Raw genomic sequence first — 20,270 nt, 5'->3', positions numbered from 1 at the left:
ACTCCACTATTCTTGCCTGGGAGATCCCATGGACAGAGGAGCCTGGTGGGCTATCGTCCACGGGGTCACAAAAGAATCGGATACAACTTAGTGACTAAACAACAACAACTTCTTGTCTTGAGAGGCGGTCTTGTGCATCATGGAACGTTTAGCGACATCTCTGGCTTTTGCCCCCACGTGGCAGTGACACCCTTCCCTGCCCCAGTTGTGCCAGCCAGCAATGTCTCCAGATGTGGCCACATGTGCCCTGGGGGGTTTAAATCATCTCCAGATGAACATCATGGCTGTGAGTCACGAGTCGCAGAAGGTTGGGCTTAGTACCTGCTGTTGGGGCGTCGTGAATTTACGTGGAAGACAGGAAGTGATGTTTATGGAGCATCTTGTATGTGTCAGGCACTGTGCTGAACTCCTCCCCTTATAACATCCCACTGAACCCTCGAAACACTTGAAGGAAAGGCAGTGTCCCCACTTGACAGGGGAGGCAGCAGGCCGGGCGGGCTAGCTGGCCGCCGAGGTCCTGGAGCCGATGAGTGGTGCCCGGGAGCGGGCGTCCCCCGGCTCCTCCCCAACGCCACCCGGAAGGAGGAGGGCGCAGGGCTGTCCTTTCCCTTGAGTGAGGTTCCTTTTGTTCCACCGACTCCTCACGCCTTGCAGGGATCCTGGAGTTGGGGAAACAGAACTGACAGACGCAGGAGCAGCAGCTGCGTACTTCTCAGCCTGCCAGAAAGTGCAGGAAGGAGTGAAGCGGTCAGCTCTTGCCAGCTCATCGCAGAGGCTTCGCTGAAGCTGTCTTTCTTTTTTTTTCCCCTGGTTAAATGCGTCTGCAGCACGACCGCATCCAAGCAAGTGCTGGGCTGTGACACCTCTGTGAGGTTTTCCATCAGCCTTACAAATTGATCATTACGATTGTCTTGAAATGGAACTAGGGACAAGTTGCTGGGAGGGCCCCTTCCCTGGTGAGGAGGCTGCCTCACAAAGAACCGTCTTCAAAGCAGCGAGCATAGAAGATTAGACATAATGGTTTATTTTCCTTCCAGTAGATGTTGATTTCTTTGTGCAGTTCGATGGACAGAGCTGGAGGAAATCACTGGAGAAGTAGGGCTTGAGTCTGTGGCACTCGTATCTTAGAGCAGCGTCTCTTTAGCATTTGGGGCTGTAGACCCTCTAGAACAACCCGATGAGAGCTGATGGGCCCTCTCCCTAAAAAAAAATTACACACTGATAAATTCTTTCCTTCATTTTCCAAGTGTCGATGGGCTCTCTCGGGGAACAAAAGGTTACACGCAAGACAGAGTGACGTATTTCTTGGTGTTTAGAACAAGCTCTCTGGTTCCGTAAGGCGTTCCGGTAGTCTCAGAACCCATCATTCACTTTGACCCAGTGGTCGTGCTGCAGGGAACCTGTCTTCAGAAGCTAACGTGGGTGAGAAGCAAGCCTCTCGGTGCAGAGATTTTCAGGGAAACAGTCTGTATGTCACTCAGGTGTCTGCTGGAGTCGGTGTCCCTCCACGAGCTTGTGGAGTCGGTTCAGACCCCTGCCGCGTGCTCACGCACGGAGCCCCGCCCTGGAAGCGCACCGCCCAGTCCAGCAGCCACTGGCCGTGTGACTGGACACGTTGACGTTAACACATTGGGCATGCGGTTCCTCAGTGGGGAGCCCCCTTTCGGAGGCTCAGGAGGCACGATCCACTGGTGGGTGTGCTGTGTCCATCAGCGCAGATACAAGGCATTTCCGTCACTGGAGAGAACGCGGGGGGACAGTCCTCCCCCAGTCAGTGTAGATTCAGGGAGGTGAGCTTTCTCATGGCCTCCTCTGAGTTCTGGGTCACTGGCTTCACGCCAGCTCCCTGTGCAGGTCAGCACCGTATTGTTACATTGTCCCAGCCCTCAAATGAAAGTCCATCTGACTCCTCGTGTGAATGGCTAACCCATCACGTTCGTCTTTGGTTGACCCTTAAATTGATCCTCACTCCCCACCCGTTATCAGCTCGCACTCCTCTCTTGCTTTTTCTTGTCCCTCTTGCCCCTCACCCTTAACCTCCAGCGCCGCCTCTTTTCAGGGTGACACAGCAGACGTTCTAGAGCCTTCCTTCCATACCCAAGCCTGTGCAAGACAGTACTCCAAACAGAGAAACACTCTGAGAAATTAAATGATTTCTACCTAGCTACATCTGGAGCAGAAACTTGGGAAAGGACCCAAATGTTCACTGATAGGGGAAGATTTAAAGTAAACGCTGGGTCATTTACCCAATTTAATATTATATAGTCATTAAAAGTGATGCTTGCAAATTATTTCTGAAAATGGAGGGAGATATTTAAATGAGCAGTGCACAATGTAGTTTTATATGTCCAGTATTATTTCAACCTTATAACAATGCTCAGGGAGAAAGAGGGAATACCGTCTGTCATATGTTCTTTGATGGTGGGGTTATAGTAATTTTTGCTTTTCTCATACTTTTATATTTAAAAACATTTTTTTCACTTTTATATTTTAAATGTTCTCTGAACCTGTATTTATTTTTATAGCCAGGAAAAAAAAAAAACCTCACAAATGACGTAAAAACCAAAGGAAGGCTGGCTGGCTTTTGCATCTTACCGCACGAGTAGGTCTTTCATAAATTCTGGTGTCTTGTTTTACCGAAGCGTCAGCGCCCTGCAGGCTGAGCTGCGCAGCGTCTTCGCCCTGCGGAAGCGGCTGGAGTGGGACGTGCTCTCGTACCAGCGCCTGCGGAAGGCCCTGGAGGAGCAGATCGGCGAGGTCCGGCGGCGGGAAGGTACGCGCTCTCCTGTCTGCATTTCCCCGTGGCGCTTGCACTCAGAGGGCCGTGGCTAAACGCGGCAGGAGGCCTGCGGCTTCAGCAGGAGACAGGGCACCCTGGGGCTTTCGTCTGGGGAACCATTTTTGCAGGGACGGTGTTACCGCCGCTCTTCTGGGCTGGACCCGGGCGGCTTTGGCCAGCGGGGTCCGGGGCGCAGCACGTTGCGTTACTTCCCAGGGCCGGCTGCAGGACTGCTTGCTTGCTGCCGCCGCTGTATGTTCTGCACCCTTTGACTTCTAGCTCCAGACAACCTCCGGGCCTTGGCGTCCCCCTTCTCAGATCAACAGCCCTCATTGCCCCAGACAGCCGGGCCCCGCCTCCCCAGGCGCCCACTGCATAGCCGCATGGGGGTGAAACTGCTGTCTCCTGCTGGAACACTGCGTGACCACAAGGGGCTGTGACGAGGAGGGGCCCGTGGTGCCTGCTCTAAGACTTGCACCGGGGGTCCCGTGGCGCCTGCCCTGCTGTGCTCAGGACAGCAGCCTTTGGCCCCTCGCTGGCGGGAACCAGGTTCCCTGGCGGCTCAGATGGTAAAGAGTCCACCTGCAGTGCAGCAGACCCGGGCTTGATCCCTGGGTCGGGAAGATCCCCTGGAGAAGGGAATGACGGCCCACTCCAGTGTTCTTTCTTGGAGAATCCCATGGACCAAGGGGCCTGGTGGGCTACTGTCCATAGGGTTGCAAAGAGTCAGACACAACTGAGGCGACTGGGCATGCGTGCGCTGGCTGGAACCTGAGTCCTGTAGACTCTGGATTGGTGTCTTCATCCTTTCCGTGTCTCTAGCCTGGTGCTGGCATGTGTGCTTAAAATCAGTAATCGCAGTGGTGGGTTTGACGTGTCTTGAGCACCTGCTGTGTACAAGGCACAGTGGCAGGCTCTTAACCTCTCACACTTGATCCTGACCGTCGACTCATTGGGTAGAGTAGGCACTGACATCACATCACAGATGAAGAAACCAAGGTGGGCACGGGGGTTGATGTACCCAGATTTGAGCCAGGACATCTTCCTTTGAAGTCCAGCTCTTTACAGCATACGGGGCGTATCAGCTCTTTGCCACGTGTGCTGAGTGAGATATGCTCCACTCAGTGCATAGCCTGGCCCCTCTCTGCCCCCGTGTCCCTGTGAGGATGTGAGCTTTGCTGCAGAGAAAGCAGACCCTTCCACGGGTGACCTGAGGCTCCCCGTCATAGATCTCACAGGCAGCTCCTCCTCTCAGTGTGGACTCGCTGCCACGGCGGACTCTGGAGCCGGTAAAACGCATCAGGCGCTTTTTATCTCCCTTGAGTTCTACCCTTGAGGGTCGCATCTGATTCCTCTAAATAGAATCACTCCCTCATGTAAACTGGAAAATCACCGTGTATTGTGCCACTCAGAATGGTCTGCAGACACAACACTTGATACGCAAATTATAATTCAGAATTGGCCACAGGGAAAGCCTACGGCCCACAGTGAAACCGTACATTGAGAGATCAGCCTGTAGAGACCGAAGGAAATGACTCCTGCCCCAGGGTGGGGGCATTACCCTCCCTCCGAGTGCTCACGCCGCCTCCCACCCCCTCACCCAGCTCAGAGCGCCTTAGATGGACCGCACCGGGGTTGGTCTGGGAAGGATCTTCTTCTGATGTTCTGTTTCTCCTCCTTCCTTCCTTTCTTTTTTTTTGGTGCAGAAGAAACATTTTCATTTTATAGTGATCAAACATCTTACCTGAGTATTTGCCTTGAAGAACACAATCGGCTTCCAGTGGAACATTTTTCTCAAGAAGAGCTTAAGAAAAAGGTATTGACTGTATTAACTTTCAGTGCTTTGTTAGTTATTTGTTGTCTCTCGGGTTCCTGATCAGAGGTGTAAGATTCTGAAAGCCCTTCTCCTGCCTCCGTTGCCTCTCTCCTTGCCTGTCTTTGTTCTCTCCATGTACATTCCCTGGAGACGCCCCCATGTCTGATGTGCTCTTTCTCAGGCTTGAGGACCGCCGCCCAGGCCCCATCTCCTCCCGGAAGCACCCTGTCCCCCTGGAATTAGCCCTCTTTCCCTCTGGTCATCTTCCTCTCTTCTTGTACCTGATTTCATTGATGTCCTTGCTGTACTGATCTATAATTATCTGATTATTCTTCTGTATCCCCAGTAGTCCGTGAACACCTTAAAGTGAGTGTATCTTATTTATTTTTGATTTCCCAGTGCCTGCCTGCCACATATATAGTGGGAGTTAATAGATGCTTTTTGAAAGAATAAAGGTTCAGGTTTGGTCAATAAATCTTTTCTAAAACTGGAAAGGTTTTTCAATCTGTTGATCATTGGTGTGGTTAGGGTGGTTGAGTATTTCAAGGCTAAAAGAGCCATTGATAAGAAGAGGAAGTGTGAACTCAGAGGACACTGTGGTTTATTATAAAATGATCATCCGTGTATGACAGGTTCAGTTCTGTCTTGGAATAAGTGACATCCTGCTAAAGCAGACGGACGTGCATATGAGCCTGGCAGTGCAGTGTGCACAGGTGGCTGTAACAGGCAGAGATACGAGGTTCAGGGGTAGCAGAGAGAGAGGTTATCTGTCCGGTGGGGGGTAGGGGGCTGGGGGAGCACTTCCCTGGATCAGAGGAAGCTTCTCAACAGAAATAAGACCTGAAGTGGGTTTTGGACAAGGAGTAGGAGTTTACCTAATTAGAAAACTTTCTCAGCAGAGAGGGAGAGGAAAAAACAGCAGATGTAAGGTACAGAAAAAATAAAAAGGAGAAGTGTAGAGATTTAGGCATGTTAGGAGGAATGCAGCAAGAAGCACTGAGGCATCTGTTAGTGTTCTGAGGGTGGAGAAGCTAGAGATGGTAGCAGCCACGGCTGGTCCCTGCTGTGGCTGTGTCGTGGGCAGGAGCTAGTTCCCTTGGTTGGCACCCCATGGATACTGGCACTCTGATGTTTTAGGATCAGACTGTTCTGTGCTTCCCGCTATAACCTCCTTTAGGGTTGGGTCTGATTGGTGTTATGTTTGGGTGCAGGGGACACCTGCTCTGTGTGGTGAGGGGGCATTTCCCACTTATTTCAGGGGTGAATGATTACCCCTTGAAGAAGGGTTTGGAAAGTCACTGACCACTGGGATTTGAAGCTTGCAGGAAATAAAGGTGGTGTCTGATCAGTTGCTTATGTACCTGACCTTTCAAGACCTGTGCCTTAAGGAGGGGCCTTGGACCAGGAGTCCAGGCCTGACTCTGCTTTGTGCGGGCAGCTGCCCTTGCCCACTCGACCTGGCACTTTGGTCAGTGTTGTACATCACTGAATCCTCCAGGAACCCCAGCTCTGGGACCTCGGGCAGTGAGCTGCTTTGTATCTTGGGCTTTTCCTTGTCAAATGGGGACAGTCATACCAGCCTGTGCACCTCCTTGGGATTTTTGTAAGGAATGATTGACTAAAGCTCTGGGAGTGTTTCAGTTGCCATGAATTGCTTTGGAACCGAAGACTGTTGTTATTCTGGACAGTGCTAGGTAGGCATAGAAAGAGGAAGGGGGAGGCCATAGAATAAGCCTCTGACACAGCTCAGAAGTGTCAGTCTCGGGGATTTTCCTCCAGAGGCTCTCAAGTACAAGACAGAGGTCGTGAATGGAGCACTTAGACTGCACGGAGGGCTTTAGTGCGCTGTGACCGTGATCACCTTCAATTCTCATGGTAACCCATTCTGCAGATGTGGAAATGAGGGCTTAGACCAGGCAGCTTGCCCAGGATCTCTGGAGCTGGAACAGAGAGATGCTGGTGTTTTTCTCACGTACCTGGGGTAGCCTGAAGCCTGGAGTCAGGCTGCCTGGTTCTCCGTGACTGTGATGCTGAGAGGTCTGCTCAGTAACCGTGGCCCCAAGAGGCAGAAGTGTGCCTGTGGGTAGCTGGGCCTCTCCTGCTCTGATCTCCCAGGTTGGCGACCTTATCCAGCTGGTGAAGGAGCTGTACACGGACAACCAGCACCTGAAGAAAACCATTTTTGATCTCTCCTGCGTGGGTTTCCCAGGAGACGACAAGCCTGAGTCAGTAGATCACACAGAGGTAAGAGGGAGCATTCTTATCATCACGAGCTCATCACAAAGAGTAACAGCCCCGCACACGTATCGAGGCTGCATCTGTTCTGGGGGGTCGCTGTGGACAGGGTGTGGAGGCCTTCCTAGGTCAACAGGTCTGCCCGCAGGTTTCCGCAGGTTTGGGTCATTTCTGGGAGGATGCACTTGATGTTTTGTGACGCCCGCACTCCAGGCCCGGCCCTGGGATCTGGGCTGCAGGTGGCATGTCTGGAGGACTGGTAGGGTCTCAGGGGCCCAGAGTCCTGTCACCCAGTCACTTGGGTAGTGTAGATGGAGCCTTAATGAACCCATTTCCTTGGAAAAAGAAATGAGCAGACACACTTTCCATTTCTTTCTTGGGTTGACCCCTAAGCGCACCTTCTCACTGCCACGCGTCTTCTCCCGGCTTTGGGCGGACGTGTGTTCGTTCCGCCCACATTTACCCTGCGCCCTGCCCGGCACGGAGGACCCAATACGGAATAGGCAGTTGGTGTCCCCTGAGCCCACATGTCCAGCTTCCTGCCTCTGGAAGTTCTCTCCTGGTGGCATTTGAGAGTCTGAAAGGGCCGGGGAAGGTTAAGTCCTGGCGTCTGCACTGCAGAGTGTGTGGTTCCTGGGCGTGCGTGCCCACTGAGGGTGCGGGCCTGTTCTGGTAGCCCGCCCCGGGGGAAGCAGAGGGAACCCTCTTCGCCCCGTTGACTCTGACTCTCTCCTCGTGTTTGTGATGTGTCCTGTGTGCTTTGCTCAGCGCTTGGCCTGACCCCACGGTGAGGGGGAGGGTAGGTCCTGCTGTGACTCAGGAGGAGCTTGCTGTTTCCCGAGTCCCTGCCTGGCTCTGACGCTCCCCGGGAAATGTGTTGCTCCAGGTCAGTGTTAGCCTACTTAGTTTCAGAAGTCTGGACCTGTTCTCCCCATGAAATGCACCAGGGCCTCTTGCACTTGGATCCCCCAGACTCTTCCTGGTTGGGCTTGTCTTGAACTCGGCCTGGTGTGCCAGGCAAAGGGAGAGCTCGTTGCCACACCATTTCCAGGGAAAGATCTGTCAGCCTGGAGTGGTCTCCTCCCACCTTCAAAGTGGGAGACGCTCACAGGTGTGTATGCTGCCCTCTGGCCATCTGCTCCCTTGGAGAGACAGCATATCATTGATCTTAGTCTCAAGGGCTCCAGATAATTTTGAGAAGCAAGAACGTCTGTGGCCCATTTAGGGAGAAACAAGCCTCTTGGTTGGTTTGTTCCAAGGCGGCATTTTTAATAAGCCGCCCATTCTTCACCTGCTACGTTTGAGTCGCAAATGGCAAGAGTGTGTTTGTTCATTTGCTCTTTGAAAAAAATCTGTTCAATGTGCTCTCATGTCCTCTGGAGGACAGAGTTTTTCCTCTTCCCACGCTGCGGTCTTAATAGCAGTCAATTCAGACCCGAATCGTTTGTCAGGTTGCACGGCAATTTGATGTTGCCTATGAATAGCTGTGTCCTTTGCCGCACAAGCCCCCGTCTTCCCCTGGAATGCGATGGGAAGATCCGCATAGGAAGGGTGGCATTCCCACAGGCATCCTGAGCTGAGGAAGGAGAGGTTGTGAGGGGCGAGGGGAGGCTGCTGTTCCCCGGGAGGGTGCGTGGGTCCCCTTTGATGAGCAACACGGCAGAGACAAACGGGAAATGCCTGTGTGGCCCACAGCCTCGTCAGGGCAGCGGGCCTGTGAAGCAGGGACTGGCCCCGCTGCAGCTCTCCGGGAGCCTACAAATCAGAAAAGGAAAAAAAAAAAGACAGCAAATATATTGTGTATTTTTAAATATACTCAGTGTTTGTTCCTCCTGTATTTAATTAACCCACAGCATTGCCTGAATTTGGGAAACACAGAAATGACCCCTAACCGTGCATTTAAAATGCTCGCAGTCGGCGTGCATCCTGGAGTCCCCCGCCCGCCTCGTGCGCGTTACGTGCGCACCGCGCTCGCACAGTCCTGTCCCCGTGTCTGCAGCGGCGGCTGTGCTGTCACCTCTGACTCCGTCTTGGGGGCCCTGAGTTTAACTCACCGCCTCGCGATTGTCGGGCATGGAGATTATTTCCAGGGATTCACTGTTTTAAATTACCTGATGAATGTCTTTGGACACAAATCATTTTCTGGGCTTAGGCTTCTTTTTTTCCCCTTAGACTGTGTTCCCGGATGAGTAATTACTAGGTCAAAAGCACAGATACAGATATATATATATGTGTGTATATATATATATAAAATAAAACATATATTTTCATATTACACCCCCCCCCCACACACACACACACAACTTTTAACTTGACAAAGGCTATAAAGAGTAGGAGGCCCTTGACGCAGTTTGCCAGGTGTGTCTGTAGAACAGAGGCCCTGGGCTGGATTTCCCCCGAGCTGGGCACACAGTGCTTATTCCCTGCATGTGGGCAGGTCACAGAAAAACCAGCCGGACTAACAGAAAGCCAAGAGCAGGCATCCTTGTGTTTTAAAGCATATTAAAAAAAAAAGTCTCTCATGGGCTTGCTCTGATTTCCCTGTATTTTTTTACGGACTGTAGTTTATGTATTATAGGAGACGTGGTTGAGAATGGACCCGCGGGAGTGATTTGAACGGACTGCAGTCAGGGTGGTGAGCATTGCCAGCCTCGGCCGTGTGACGGGCAGCTGTCCCCTCTGGGGGACAGATCACACCTGCGAGCACTCAGGGAAGGCTGGTTGCTGTCATCATTTACTTAACGTTGTCGTTTTTTAGGGATGGTTAGAAATCTAAGGTCTTTTCTTGGCATGGAGAGGAAGCATGGATTAGGGGCGTAATTTAATTGAACTCACATGTGTAGGGCTGTCATCTTGACTAAGCAGCAGGCCTGGTGTGACTCCAGAGGACAGAAGTGGCACTCAGAAGTGCAAGGTGCTTGTTAACATCTGTTATTAGCAACAGAGTAGAATTTGGTTTGTCAGAAGCAGATTGAATTTCATCGAAAGGAGGACGCATCTAACAATTTGACTTCATAAGTTGTTACGAGTAGTAGCCAACTTATGAAGCCCTTGGCGCAGTGCCTGGCATGTAGTAGGCAGTCAATATGTAAAACACAGCTATTTTAATGTTCCTTTTTTAGTAAACTGGCCGAGTTGGAACTCCAGCCCTTTTCTGACTCTCTTCAGTGTTGTTTTAGCAACACCATAGGGCAAGTGCTTCTAACGTTTTTCGTGCATGTGAATTTCCTGGGGGCCTTGTTAACGTGAGGATTCTGGTCACTGAGCCTGGCACGGGGCCTGGGAGTCTGCATTTCTCACGAGCTTCTGTTGCTCCAGAGAACACACGTGAGCAGCAAGACCCAGAAACAATCCCCCAAACTTTTTGGTCCCAGCTCTTTGTTTTGGGAAAAAAAAAAAAATTTTTTTTTTTTAATTTATTTGTTTGTCCTTTTAGCAGTGTTTTCCTGAGCACTGGGCACTGGTGTTAAAACTGAACCGAGGCACGGTCCCTGCCCCATGGCGAATGTGATGCAGGGAGGCAGATCTGAGTGAGGGCCTGGGGGAGTGTGGGACGGGTCCTGCCTCCTCTTATGAGGTCAAGAGAGCTGCTTTCTGGAAGGACAAGGGGCGTCTGCAGAGGCTTGAGAAGGAATAGCCCAAGAGGTGGGGCTAGATCCAGGCCATGCATTTGTTCAGGAGTGATGTTTAGGGAGAGCCTGCTGATTTGTGTCAGGTACTTGAGCTGACAAGAAAAAAAGACAGCTGGGAAGTCGTTGGGGACCTGGGCAGTCGAGCAGAGGGAGGGGAACAGAGGCCGCGCGGCAGTGGCTGGAGAAGCCGTGAGGGGGAGAGATGAAGGGCGAGCGGGGGCCTTGGAGGTGTATAGGGCACCTCTCCTGCTGGTGGCGGGGCCAGAAACACACCTGCCTGCGGCGACGCGCTGGTCTCTCTGGGCCCTTGCCTTTGAAAACCGATCAGTCACATATGGCATGGGCGACATTTCTCTGTGTCACGGCATTTAATTTCTTGATCAGTGCTGGAGACTGAGATCTGACTTTTAATTTTAACCAAGTCAGCAGAGGTAAAAGGAAACGAGAGCAAGTTTTTATTTCAGAGTACTTAGTAATGGTGTGGTTGTGGTTCTGGAGATGAAGAATAGCTTGCAAGCTTTTGTGATGTCATTTTGGAATGACACGAGTTAACAATACTTTTTGCTCAGCTAAACCTGAGGGAAGACCCTTCTCCTGATCCTCAGGGTTGGGGAGCAACGCCTCTCTGCCTCCTTCCAGTTTCCAAGAGGGTTCGAGCTCCTGCGATAGAAGGTCTTGGGGACCTTTCCCGAGTAGTTTCTGGAGGGTGTTGGCAGCAAAAGCCACGTTGCAGAAGGTGAGGGTGGAGAGTCCTTTCAAGAAGCCTGGAGAGAGGCAGGCAGCACTGGTGACCAGAGCTGTTGGTGGACGGAAAGAAAACGTCATTACTTGGCTTTTTTAAGATGAGAGAGGCTTCCCCCCAGCATTTTATTGTGAAAAAACTCAAACATAGCAAACTGAAAAGAACTTCAGAGTGTACACCCATATACTCACCCCCTAGATTCTGTTATTACTCTTTCCCACCAGCCATCATCCTTCCACCTTATCTTTTTCATAAATTTTAATGTAAATCACAACCAGTGTTGTTGTTACGCTCAGTAGTGTCTGACTCTGTGGCCCCATGGACTGTAGCCCACCAGGCTCCTGCCCATGGAATTCTCCTGGCAAGAATACTGGAGTGGGTTGCCATTCCCTTCTCCAGGGGATCATCCTGACCCAGGGATCAAACCCGGGTGCCCTGCCTTGCAGGCAGATTCTTAACCATCTGAGCCACACGTGTAAGATTCTGATCCTGGGACGTTTTCTTTAAAAGGCTTTCTGAAGTCACTTTGCTTTGTTTTTCTTCCTCCCAAACAAGGGTTTCCTTTAGAAGGAAAATCAGGAAAGTTTGAGTTGGGCTGGGAAAATTATGGGGTGATGGACTCATTGTAAGAATCCCTGAAATCACAGTTTGGAGACAGAAACTTCGATGCGTCATATGTGCCCCACGGCAGCAGGCGGCTGAGGCTCAGCTCGTGGTCTTAATGCCGTGGTGCAAGCTCACTCCTTCCCGGGTAAGATGAGCTTTAGTACAGTTTTTGAAATGGCGTTGGCCACCTCCCCTCTCACTTTTTCTCTGGATGATCTGAGTGTCTCATGACTAGAGTTTTTGCTTGTTCAGAGAGCTGGGATCTGGCCCCCTTGACAACTGCTGTCCCTTCTGTAGAATGCAGACTGCACAAGCTTTGGGATTTACACTGCTTTAGTGCATTAGGGATTTAGGCCGTCTTTCTAAATAACTCTCCTTCATTTTCAAAAGCAGAAAGTTATTGTCAGGCAGGCTTGATACTCTACTCATTAGCCATGAGGACTTTTCTGTCAGCAAAATGACCGTGTGGCTGAGACTGTCCATCTTAGATGTGTGACTGCCCAGAAGGAGGTTTATCCCCTGTGCTAAACGGGAAGGTTTGCAGAAATCGGGGCCCCCATAAATTTCATTTACTGTTTTCTTGCTGTTTGATATTTTCAATTCCATCAATAGCTGTTTTCCAAAATCTGGTTACTTTTATATAATCTGAAAGCGAATTCAGCAGCGGCAGAGCTGGGAGCAGCACGCTGGGCTGCACACTCGGTCTCCAGTCGCTCAGGGAGGCTGTGCGGGGGCAGAGGGAAATGGCTTTCCTTGTTTCTCGAGGGATTCGTCCTTAAATGATGCCTGATTTCAGGCAGCTGTGTGTGATTTGCCAGAACTAGCAACTCTGACTTTGGCTAATTTTTATTTCTTGGCTTTGGCATTTGTCTCTGCCTCTCTTTTCGGTTTTTGGTGTTTTTTTTTTTGTTCGTTCTGCATCTTTTAAAAAAAGACATCACCGACTTCTTCATGCATATTCATGCTGCACACATTTTTGGGTTGCGTTTTCACACCATTCCATGCTCCATGTAGCTTCTGGCTAGCAAGGAGGACGAGGACTCAACCAGAATTGGAGAGGAGGACGAGAATAATTTGCTGAGTGACGAGTGTCTGGAGCAGAGTCACAAGGTAGGAACACCTGCCCCTCTCTGTGCCCAAGCCCGTCTCCCATCTGGAACGAGTCCGACGGGCCTCTGTTCCCTCCACCTGTGTGGGGTGCCTGCCGTGTGCCCGTGGGAAGCAAAGAGAGGAGCCCTCTCCCTTTTTAGAAGCTACAGGTGTGGTGGTAGAGCCACTCAGGAGACAGGAAAGCATATAGTTGCAAATAAAAAACGGGGCTCTTGTAGCAGAGTATTAAAATAGGTCTTGGACACTGGGCCTGCACAGCTCTTTAGAACGCTTACCCAACCAATTCATAAATACATTGGAATCGGAGGCCTGGGAGAGGAGATGGCTCATCTGGGCTCAGAGTAGGCCATCGACACAGTCGGGACCCGCGCCCTTTTCTCAGGGACGACTGTGAACCCCCAGATCATTTGCTTGCTTGTAAGGAGCCACTGATAGAAGCAGACCTTCCTTCCCTGGGCCCGTCTGCAGTCTCCTGCTCTGAAGCCCAGCTTAGTGCTGCCTGGGCATCGTTCAGAGTTTCGCTCCAGGCATGTGGAGCCTGAACATTTGGAGCAAATGTTCTCCAGGGTTGAAAGAACTGTAGACTGGCATGCGGTGGGAGATAGGAGGCCGCAGATTTGACGTTTGTAGCTTTCAAGGTGTTCAGGTTCATGGAGTCATGAAGGTGCATCCTTGTGAGAGTTTTGGAGAGTGAAGCAGTTAAAAGTCGGGGCTCTGGAATCAGATGTGATTTTGAGTCTTGGTCACTACCTGTGTGACTTTGGTTACTCCTTGCTTAACCCCTAAGCCTATGTTTCCCCATCAATGAAGATAATAATACTCCCTTGTTAGAACTGTTATGATATTTAAATAGAAGATATGTACTAATTGCTCAGTGAATGGCAGCAACTGCTCTTTTTATTATTATGTTCTAGACTTTTCCTTCTGTGGCGCTTGCTTATTTAGATGGATTTAATAACTAGATTGGTAGCAAACAAGACCCTATAAATAACAGCCCATTTGTGTGGGTCTTGTCTTCCGTTTAAAAACCTTACGCATTTTACACGTGTGGAGAGAGGGATGTGGTGGCCAGTGTGTATATTACGGGCAGTAATGAAGCCAAGGGGAGTTATTTATAGACTGGTAGAAGAAATTTACAGCTCTGGAAATGGGGAGGAAGAATGCTAATTGCAGCACCTCAAGACATGCCCAGCACAGGCTTTAACTAGATGTTTCCTTGGCATCACTCCTCTGGGACCCTCAGTGACCCAAGAAGGTGGGTCTGTAAACATCACATCTCCATGGGAATTAGGAGCTCTCCATGGTCCTGATGAGACAAATCAAAGTCATGATAATTAGAATGTGTCTGTAAAGAGGCTGGCTTTCTGATATATAATGAGGAAGATGCATTGCAAGAGGTGTATAATAAATGTCCACAGCATTGTGGATGGCAGTTAACAACGTTTCGGATTCTTCTTAGAAGGAAAATGTAGAAAGTAGGCCGTGGGGTGGGGAAACACAGCTAGAGCAGGTAAGACACCGTGGCACGAACTTAAGTGGGCCAGCCATCCCGTTTTGTTCTCGCAGCTACCTTGGCAGGTGGCGTAGCTGTGCCCATTTATAGACGAGGAAACTGAGGATGTGGAGACGTAAACATCTCTGCACCGTGGGCAGAGTGAGCGTGTGTGGACCGCAGGCCCGCGCCCTCGTCCCTCAGTTTGTCTTGGGTGTTTGTACTCGCTCATCACTGCCTGTCTCCATCGTTTCTCTGCCCACCCGCTGCCCCCTCCTCTGTGTCCATTATCTGACCAGATACTTTGATTTGCAGGCTATGGAGGACAGTTCCAAAGGGGGCTGCAAAAATGGATATTTAAGGCACGCAGATTCCAATATCTTAGACTACAACGGAGCGCACACATCCGGCGGCCCTGGAGACCAGAGTCTGGAGGAAGGCGAGTTCGTGAGCCTGCTCGCCCCGCTCTTTGGCGAGAAGGCTGTGTGGTTCCTGGAATCCAGGTAGACGCGGGGCCCAGGCGGTGCGCTGTCTGCCGTTAGCGGGGGAGGACAGGCTCATTGTGTTAAATGGCTGTAGATGCTGGCGCTATGCAGTTTACCTGAGGGAGCTCCTGAGATGGCTTGGAAGGAACCTTGCCAGTTGTGCAATTAAGTAATTAGGCTGCGTGCTCGTGGCCACAAGGGGACTGCATCCAGCAGAGCCACATGCACCCCAGCACGCAGAGCTGAGATGAGACCCTTCGGGGTCGTTCCTGGGAGCTCGGGAGGGTGGCCTGGCTGTCCGCGAGAGGGCTTGGCCCTCCCGAAACCCCTCCCAGGCTCTCCAGCAGCTTCACCACTGCCACTGTAGCTGCGACGCTGCTGTTTTACGTGGAGCTTGAACCACAATTCCCTTCTCATTATATCTGCTGGGAGTCGTTCCTCTACGAGGAAACACTACAGGGTGTTTTCCTGAAAACAAAAAAGGAGAAGTCTTCAGTACACATGTATTATCAAAATTAGTCCTTTAGGAGCAAATTTCTCCTCTTACCCATTCTTTTCACTCCACTGTAGCAGCTGCTCTGGGCTTTGGAGCCAGAGGGAGCTGTGCCTTCATGTCCCAGTTCCTCCATTTCTCCAACCACTTCTTGGGGTTGCCATGAGGAGCGGAAAAATACTGTTCAAGGAAAAGGGCTGGCATGTGGCGGGTATTCAGTGAAACCTTTGTTCTCCTCCAGCACAGACAGACAGATGGAGCTGGTGCCACCCCCAGCACTGCTGGCATGACCAGGAGCCTAGTAGTTCTCATGTCCTTGGTGGGCTCAGCCTTGTGGGCATTTCTTCAGTTGAAAAAGATGGTAGTGTTCTGTGAGCTCGGAGAGGTGACCTCCCCAGCCCCTGACATCTGCTTAACATTTTTCTAGTGTGAGTCCTCTAGGGCAGCGGTCCCCAACCTTTTCGGCATCAAGGACTGGTTTTGTGGAAGACAGCTTTTCCACGGATCGGGGTAGGGGCCTGGTTTTGGGATGATTCAAGCACATTACATTTATTGTGCACTTTATTTCCATTATTGTTACATCAGCTCCACCTCAGATCATCAGGCATTAGATTTTGGAGCTTGGGGACCCCTGCTCTAGAGGGACATTCCCAGTGGCTATTCTGGTATATTATCACAGGGAGTTAGGCAACCATAAATGAGAAATGGAGGGTTTCCCTGGCATCAGGTGCTCCTCTGTTAAGAATGAAAAGATGCACCTCGCTCTCCCTGAGGACCACCCGGGAATGTGGTTGGCTGACATGAGCTGGGAAAGTGCAGCAGACAGGGGGGCTGCAGGGAGTCAGGGCCTGCGTGCTCCCTCCTGGCAGGTGGGAGCTTTTCAGCCCCAAATCCTTGTTGTCATGAAAGCACGTGGGCTCAGAGCTTCTATCAGTAGAAGCCCCAGATTTGTATTCCCAATCTCCTGATATTTGAAAATTTGGACTTCAGTTTTAAAGAAAACGCTCTATGGACTGACTCTTTTAAAAACTTAGGTGAGATTATGTTTCTGCTATGCTTAAAACCCTCTTGTGGATTCCTGTCGCCTTTAGAGTGAGCTCGGAGCCTCTTGGCCCGGCCTCGGCCCGTCTCTCTGTCTTCTCAGCTCCCGCTCTTGCTCACACGGTCTTTCTGTCCTCGGTCATCCCGGCTTGTCCTCCCCTCAGGGCCTTGGCAGCGCTGTTCCCTCCTCCTGCACTGCTCTTTTCCAGGACGTGGTGGTGTCTCAGCTCCGCAGAGAGGCCTCTCCTGCCCACTCTGTCTAAGGAGAATCCCTGCGTCTCACTCTGCCCTGCCCCTCCCCTCACTGGCCCTTCGTCCTTGTCCGTGTCCTTGCTGCGCGTTGTCTTCTTTCGTCATCAGTGTCTGTATGACTGTCTGTCTCTGTAATGAAGTGTCAGCGTCAGGATTCTTCGTTTTAATTAGTCTGTCTTTGGCTGCACCGGGTCTCTGCTGCCGCGCGTGGGCTTTCTCCAGATGCAGCGAGCGGGGCTTCTCTCTTGTTGCGGTGTGCAGACTTCTCTTGCTGCAGAGCGCGGGCTCGCGGGCGTGTGGGCTGCACTGGTTGTGGCTCATGGGGGGTTAGTTGCCCCGTGGCATGTGGTACCTTCGTTGCCGGACCGGAGATTGAGCCCGTGTCCCCTGCATTGGCAAGCTGATTCTTTACCACTGGACCACCAGGGGAGTCCCAGCGCCATGATTCTTTTACACCGTGCATTGCACGGCTGTACGTGACAGATGGGAGGGTCTCGATGAACATTTGAATGAATGTCCCGACAACCAGAAGCTCAGCGTCAAAGCCGAGGGTTTGCGTTTAGAGAAGTAGAAAGAGCACAGTGCCTCCTTGGAGTCAGAGAGGCCCGCGCCTGCAGTCTCCAGGCTGCCACTCTTGCTCGGAGATCTTGAATCTTCATCTGTAAAGTGGCGTTAGTAGCGGTCTCCATCATAGTCCTACTGCGAGGACTAAAGGTATTGAGTGTATCTAAGGAGCTGGCACACCGTAAGTGCTTAGTGAACGTCAGTTCCTTTGCCCTTATGCCTTCTGCGTGGCAGAGATGCTCAGGGTAAATAAACAGCGTTTGGGCCTCTGACAGGACCCTCGAACTGAACCATTAGGAAGGTCCTGATTGTGGCGACAGCTTAATGAGTCTGCTGTTCAGATTTCTAGCAGAGCAATGCTTGAAATGTTTTATTTAACAGCACTACCACTTTAGTATATTATAATGGCCTCTTTCACCACCTTTTACTACCCATTTGTAAGTCTTTCTTTCCTAGATTTTATTGTGTGTTGTTTAGTTGTGAGTAATGGTCCTCCTCTGGCTAGCTCAGTAGCAATTGTCATTATTTTTAATCTATATTAAGGGAAGGAGAGGAAAGGAAAATTTAGTTTAACATGCTTGAAATACCAGAAATATTTTTGAAGTTGGGGTTTACTGAATTTTAAGATGGTTGGTGTCGTCTAGATGACTCCATATTAGAAGTGAAAAATGTACCACCCACTTTAATTCTGTTTTCCATACTTTTAGTTGTTGCCCTATTTCAGCGTGCTGTAACTGTTTAATTTGAATTGAGTTGACTCTGCCCCAGAGCTGGGTGTTAGGAATCCAGATATGAGTCAGCCGTCGCTTCTGCCCTTAGAGGGCCCTGAAGGAAGATAACACAAGGGTACCTGTCACTTCCAGTGGTAGCAAAGATCCAGAGGAAGGGGAGGCCAAAGTATGTTAGAGGAGTTGGTAGTTCCGGTCTGTCTCGCCGGGTGTTTTGAAATGAGGAGACACCGCAGCAAAGGGAAGGATCTGGTCCTGATGTGGCCTCTCCTGTCCCTTGCGCTCTCCTGACCACACGCCCCCATCCTGACCACATCTTCCTTTTTCAGCTGACCCCCTCCCTCATTGCTTCCCCCCGCCTTCCTATCCTTTTTTATTTTTTTTTCATAATTTTCTACCTCTGTTTCATAACTTCCTTTCATTTTTATGACTCTTTTTCTCCCTTTGTTTTTCAGATGATGGAAACATACTTATTTTAACTCTTCTTCAGACTGCTTTAGCATCTTTTTTTCCTTGAGCATGAGCTCTCCTCTGCAGCTTGCCGCCGGTCTTCCGTAACGGTGGACCTTGTCTGCAGGAGCGGCTTGTCTGTGTCAGCGGCCCCGCTCTGCCCTTCTCCCCACCCTGGCTGCTCCCTATGCTGTGGTTTTGAAGTTGCCTTGACTTGTCTCTCTAGGTCTTACTTTCGGGGCATGAAGTTTCCATGGCTCTTCCTCCAGCCATGGGAGTTAAATGTCTTCTGTGGACGCCTGTCCTCTGGGTCTCCTCCTCTGTTTCTGACCTTTGGACGTGTCTTACTTGATTTTGAGTCCTGTGGTGTGCCTTGAACGTTTTTTGTTTTGTCTCCTTTGCTGTCATGTACATATGTTTAGTCGCTCAGTCATGTCCGACTCTTGGACCCCCATGCACTGTAGCCCACCAGACTCCTCTGTCCATGGAATTCTCCAGGCAAGAATACTGGAGTGGTTTGCCCTGGTAGCTCAGATGGTAAAGAATCTGCCTGTAATGCGGAAGACCCGGTTTTGATCCCTGGGTTGGGAAGATCCCCTAGAGAAGGGAATGGCTTCACTCCAGTCTTCTTGCCTGGAGAATCCCATGGACAGAGGCGCCTGGCGGACTACAGTCCACGGGGTCACAAAGAGTCAGACATGACTGAGCGGCTGACGCTTTCACCTCACTTTCACATATGTCTAGAGCAGAACGGGAGGGGCTTCTGCATGCAGTCACACCACGCTCACAGCTGATGGGAAATCTCTGCATTCATTCTCTACACCACAGCCAGTCACCTCCCTGAGCATGTGTGTGGCTGTGGCCCCTGTCACACAGCCCTCACACTGGCCCCCTCTCCCGTAACATGGCTTAGTTCTCCCTGCCTAACTTCCCAGCCTCACCTTCCCATTCTTCACGGTGTGTCTTGACTCCGTTCATATTGTTTTGTCTGCTTAGAAGAAGGTTCCACTTCCTTTCCCTCAGCCAACCTCTCGTCAACTTCGGAGGCCCCTTTCCTGGCGTTCTTCCTGCCACCCCCAGTGTAGACACTCTGGGCTGCTTGCCCGTAAGCCTCCCAGGCTTCCAGAGAGCCCGAGTTTCACTTTGCAGCCTGGGGAGTGGTGGCCGGTTTACTATCTGCCCTCCACACCAGTCCTGCAGGCAGTTCTGCAGCCCCAGTGCCCAGTACAGCGTTTGACTCAGGAAACAGCTCACCAGCGATTCTTCTGGAACTGCTCCAGAGCCTTTTACACACTGACTTGGTTTGGTTCCTGGGAGAGCAACGTCTGAGATATGGACCTGGGTACGAGGGATTGATTTAGGATGTGACTGCAGGCAGCAGGAAGGAGGGATGAGGAGAGGAAGGTAGGGCTGGAGGCAAAGGCGGGAAGGCTGCAGGGTGATCTGGTTGCTGCTGTGGGCAGCCGGGCCTCCGTCCTGCCAGCCTCGCAGGGACAGTGTCTACCCATGTCAGTGCTGTGCCTCTGAAGCTCGGGGGACTGGGATATTCATCCAACAGCTCTTCTCCTCCGCTGGTTGAGAGTTTCCCCTGGAGCCGTGAAGGAGCTCAGAGGGCCCTGGGCAAGGGCCCAGGGCGGCAGGGAGACGCGGGGGCGCTGGAGAAGGTTTGTTTGTCCGCAGGAGCCATCCCCGCAGTTGCCGCTGGAACCCCAGGGAGGCCCAGGCTGCGTGGCAGGGGCGGGAGAGGCATCTGCCACCGTGGGCGCTTTGCTTTAGTCCTTGCAGCACACTGGGGGGAAGCCTTGGTTTCTGCTTTTGTGGTTGTTCAGTCTCGACTGTTATTCA

General features: G+C 51.2%; 1 protein-coding gene and 1 long non-coding RNA gene across 33 annotated transcripts in view; one reads left to right on the top strand and one right to left on the bottom strand.

Annotated features, from left to right (window-relative positions):
- The window catches only part of CDK5RAP2 (CDK5 regulatory subunit associated protein 2), a 180,182-nt gene that overhangs the window by 100,571 nt on the left and 59,341 nt on the right, over positions 1-20,270 (top strand). For 19 of the 32 annotated variants that reach the window (XM_081528276.1, XM_081528238.1, XM_081528289.1 and 16 more), the window contains 5 exons: positions 2,643-2,773; positions 4,486-4,595; positions 6,711-6,839; positions 12,825-12,920; positions 14,728-14,915. In XM_081528276.1, the coding sequence (XP_081384402.1) occupies positions 2,643-2,773; positions 4,486-4,595; positions 6,711-6,839; positions 12,825-12,920; positions 14,728-14,915 (654 nt within the window). Of the gene's footprint in view, positions 1-2,642; positions 2,774-4,485; positions 4,596-6,710; positions 6,840-9,715; positions 9,725-12,824; positions 12,921-14,727; positions 14,916-20,270 lie in introns of all 32 variants that reach the window. The other 13 variants (XM_081528278.1, XM_081528268.1, XM_081528214.1 and 10 more) reach the window with 3 other exon arrangements.
- On the bottom strand, positions 6,227-10,992 carry LOC145520909 (uncharacterized). Its single transcript, XR_014064901.1, has 4 exons — positions 10,736-10,992; positions 9,666-9,758; positions 8,942-9,026; positions 6,227-8,585 (listed from the first exon to the last, which is right to left on the bottom strand). It is a non-coding gene; the product is annotated as an uncharacterized LOC145520909 (long non-coding RNA).

The sequence above is a fragment of the Giraffa tippelskirchi genome, chromosome 1, assembly GCF_054371585.1.
Source record: "Giraffa tippelskirchi isolate mGirTip1 chromosome 1, T2T-mGirTip1v1.2.pri, whole genome shotgun sequence".
Classification (NCBI taxonomy): domain Eukaryota; kingdom Metazoa; phylum Chordata; class Mammalia; order Artiodactyla; family Giraffidae; genus Giraffa; species Giraffa tippelskirchi.
The sequence above is the reverse complement of the archived record's forward strand: the minus strand, read 5'-3'. Positions and strand labels throughout refer to the sequence as shown.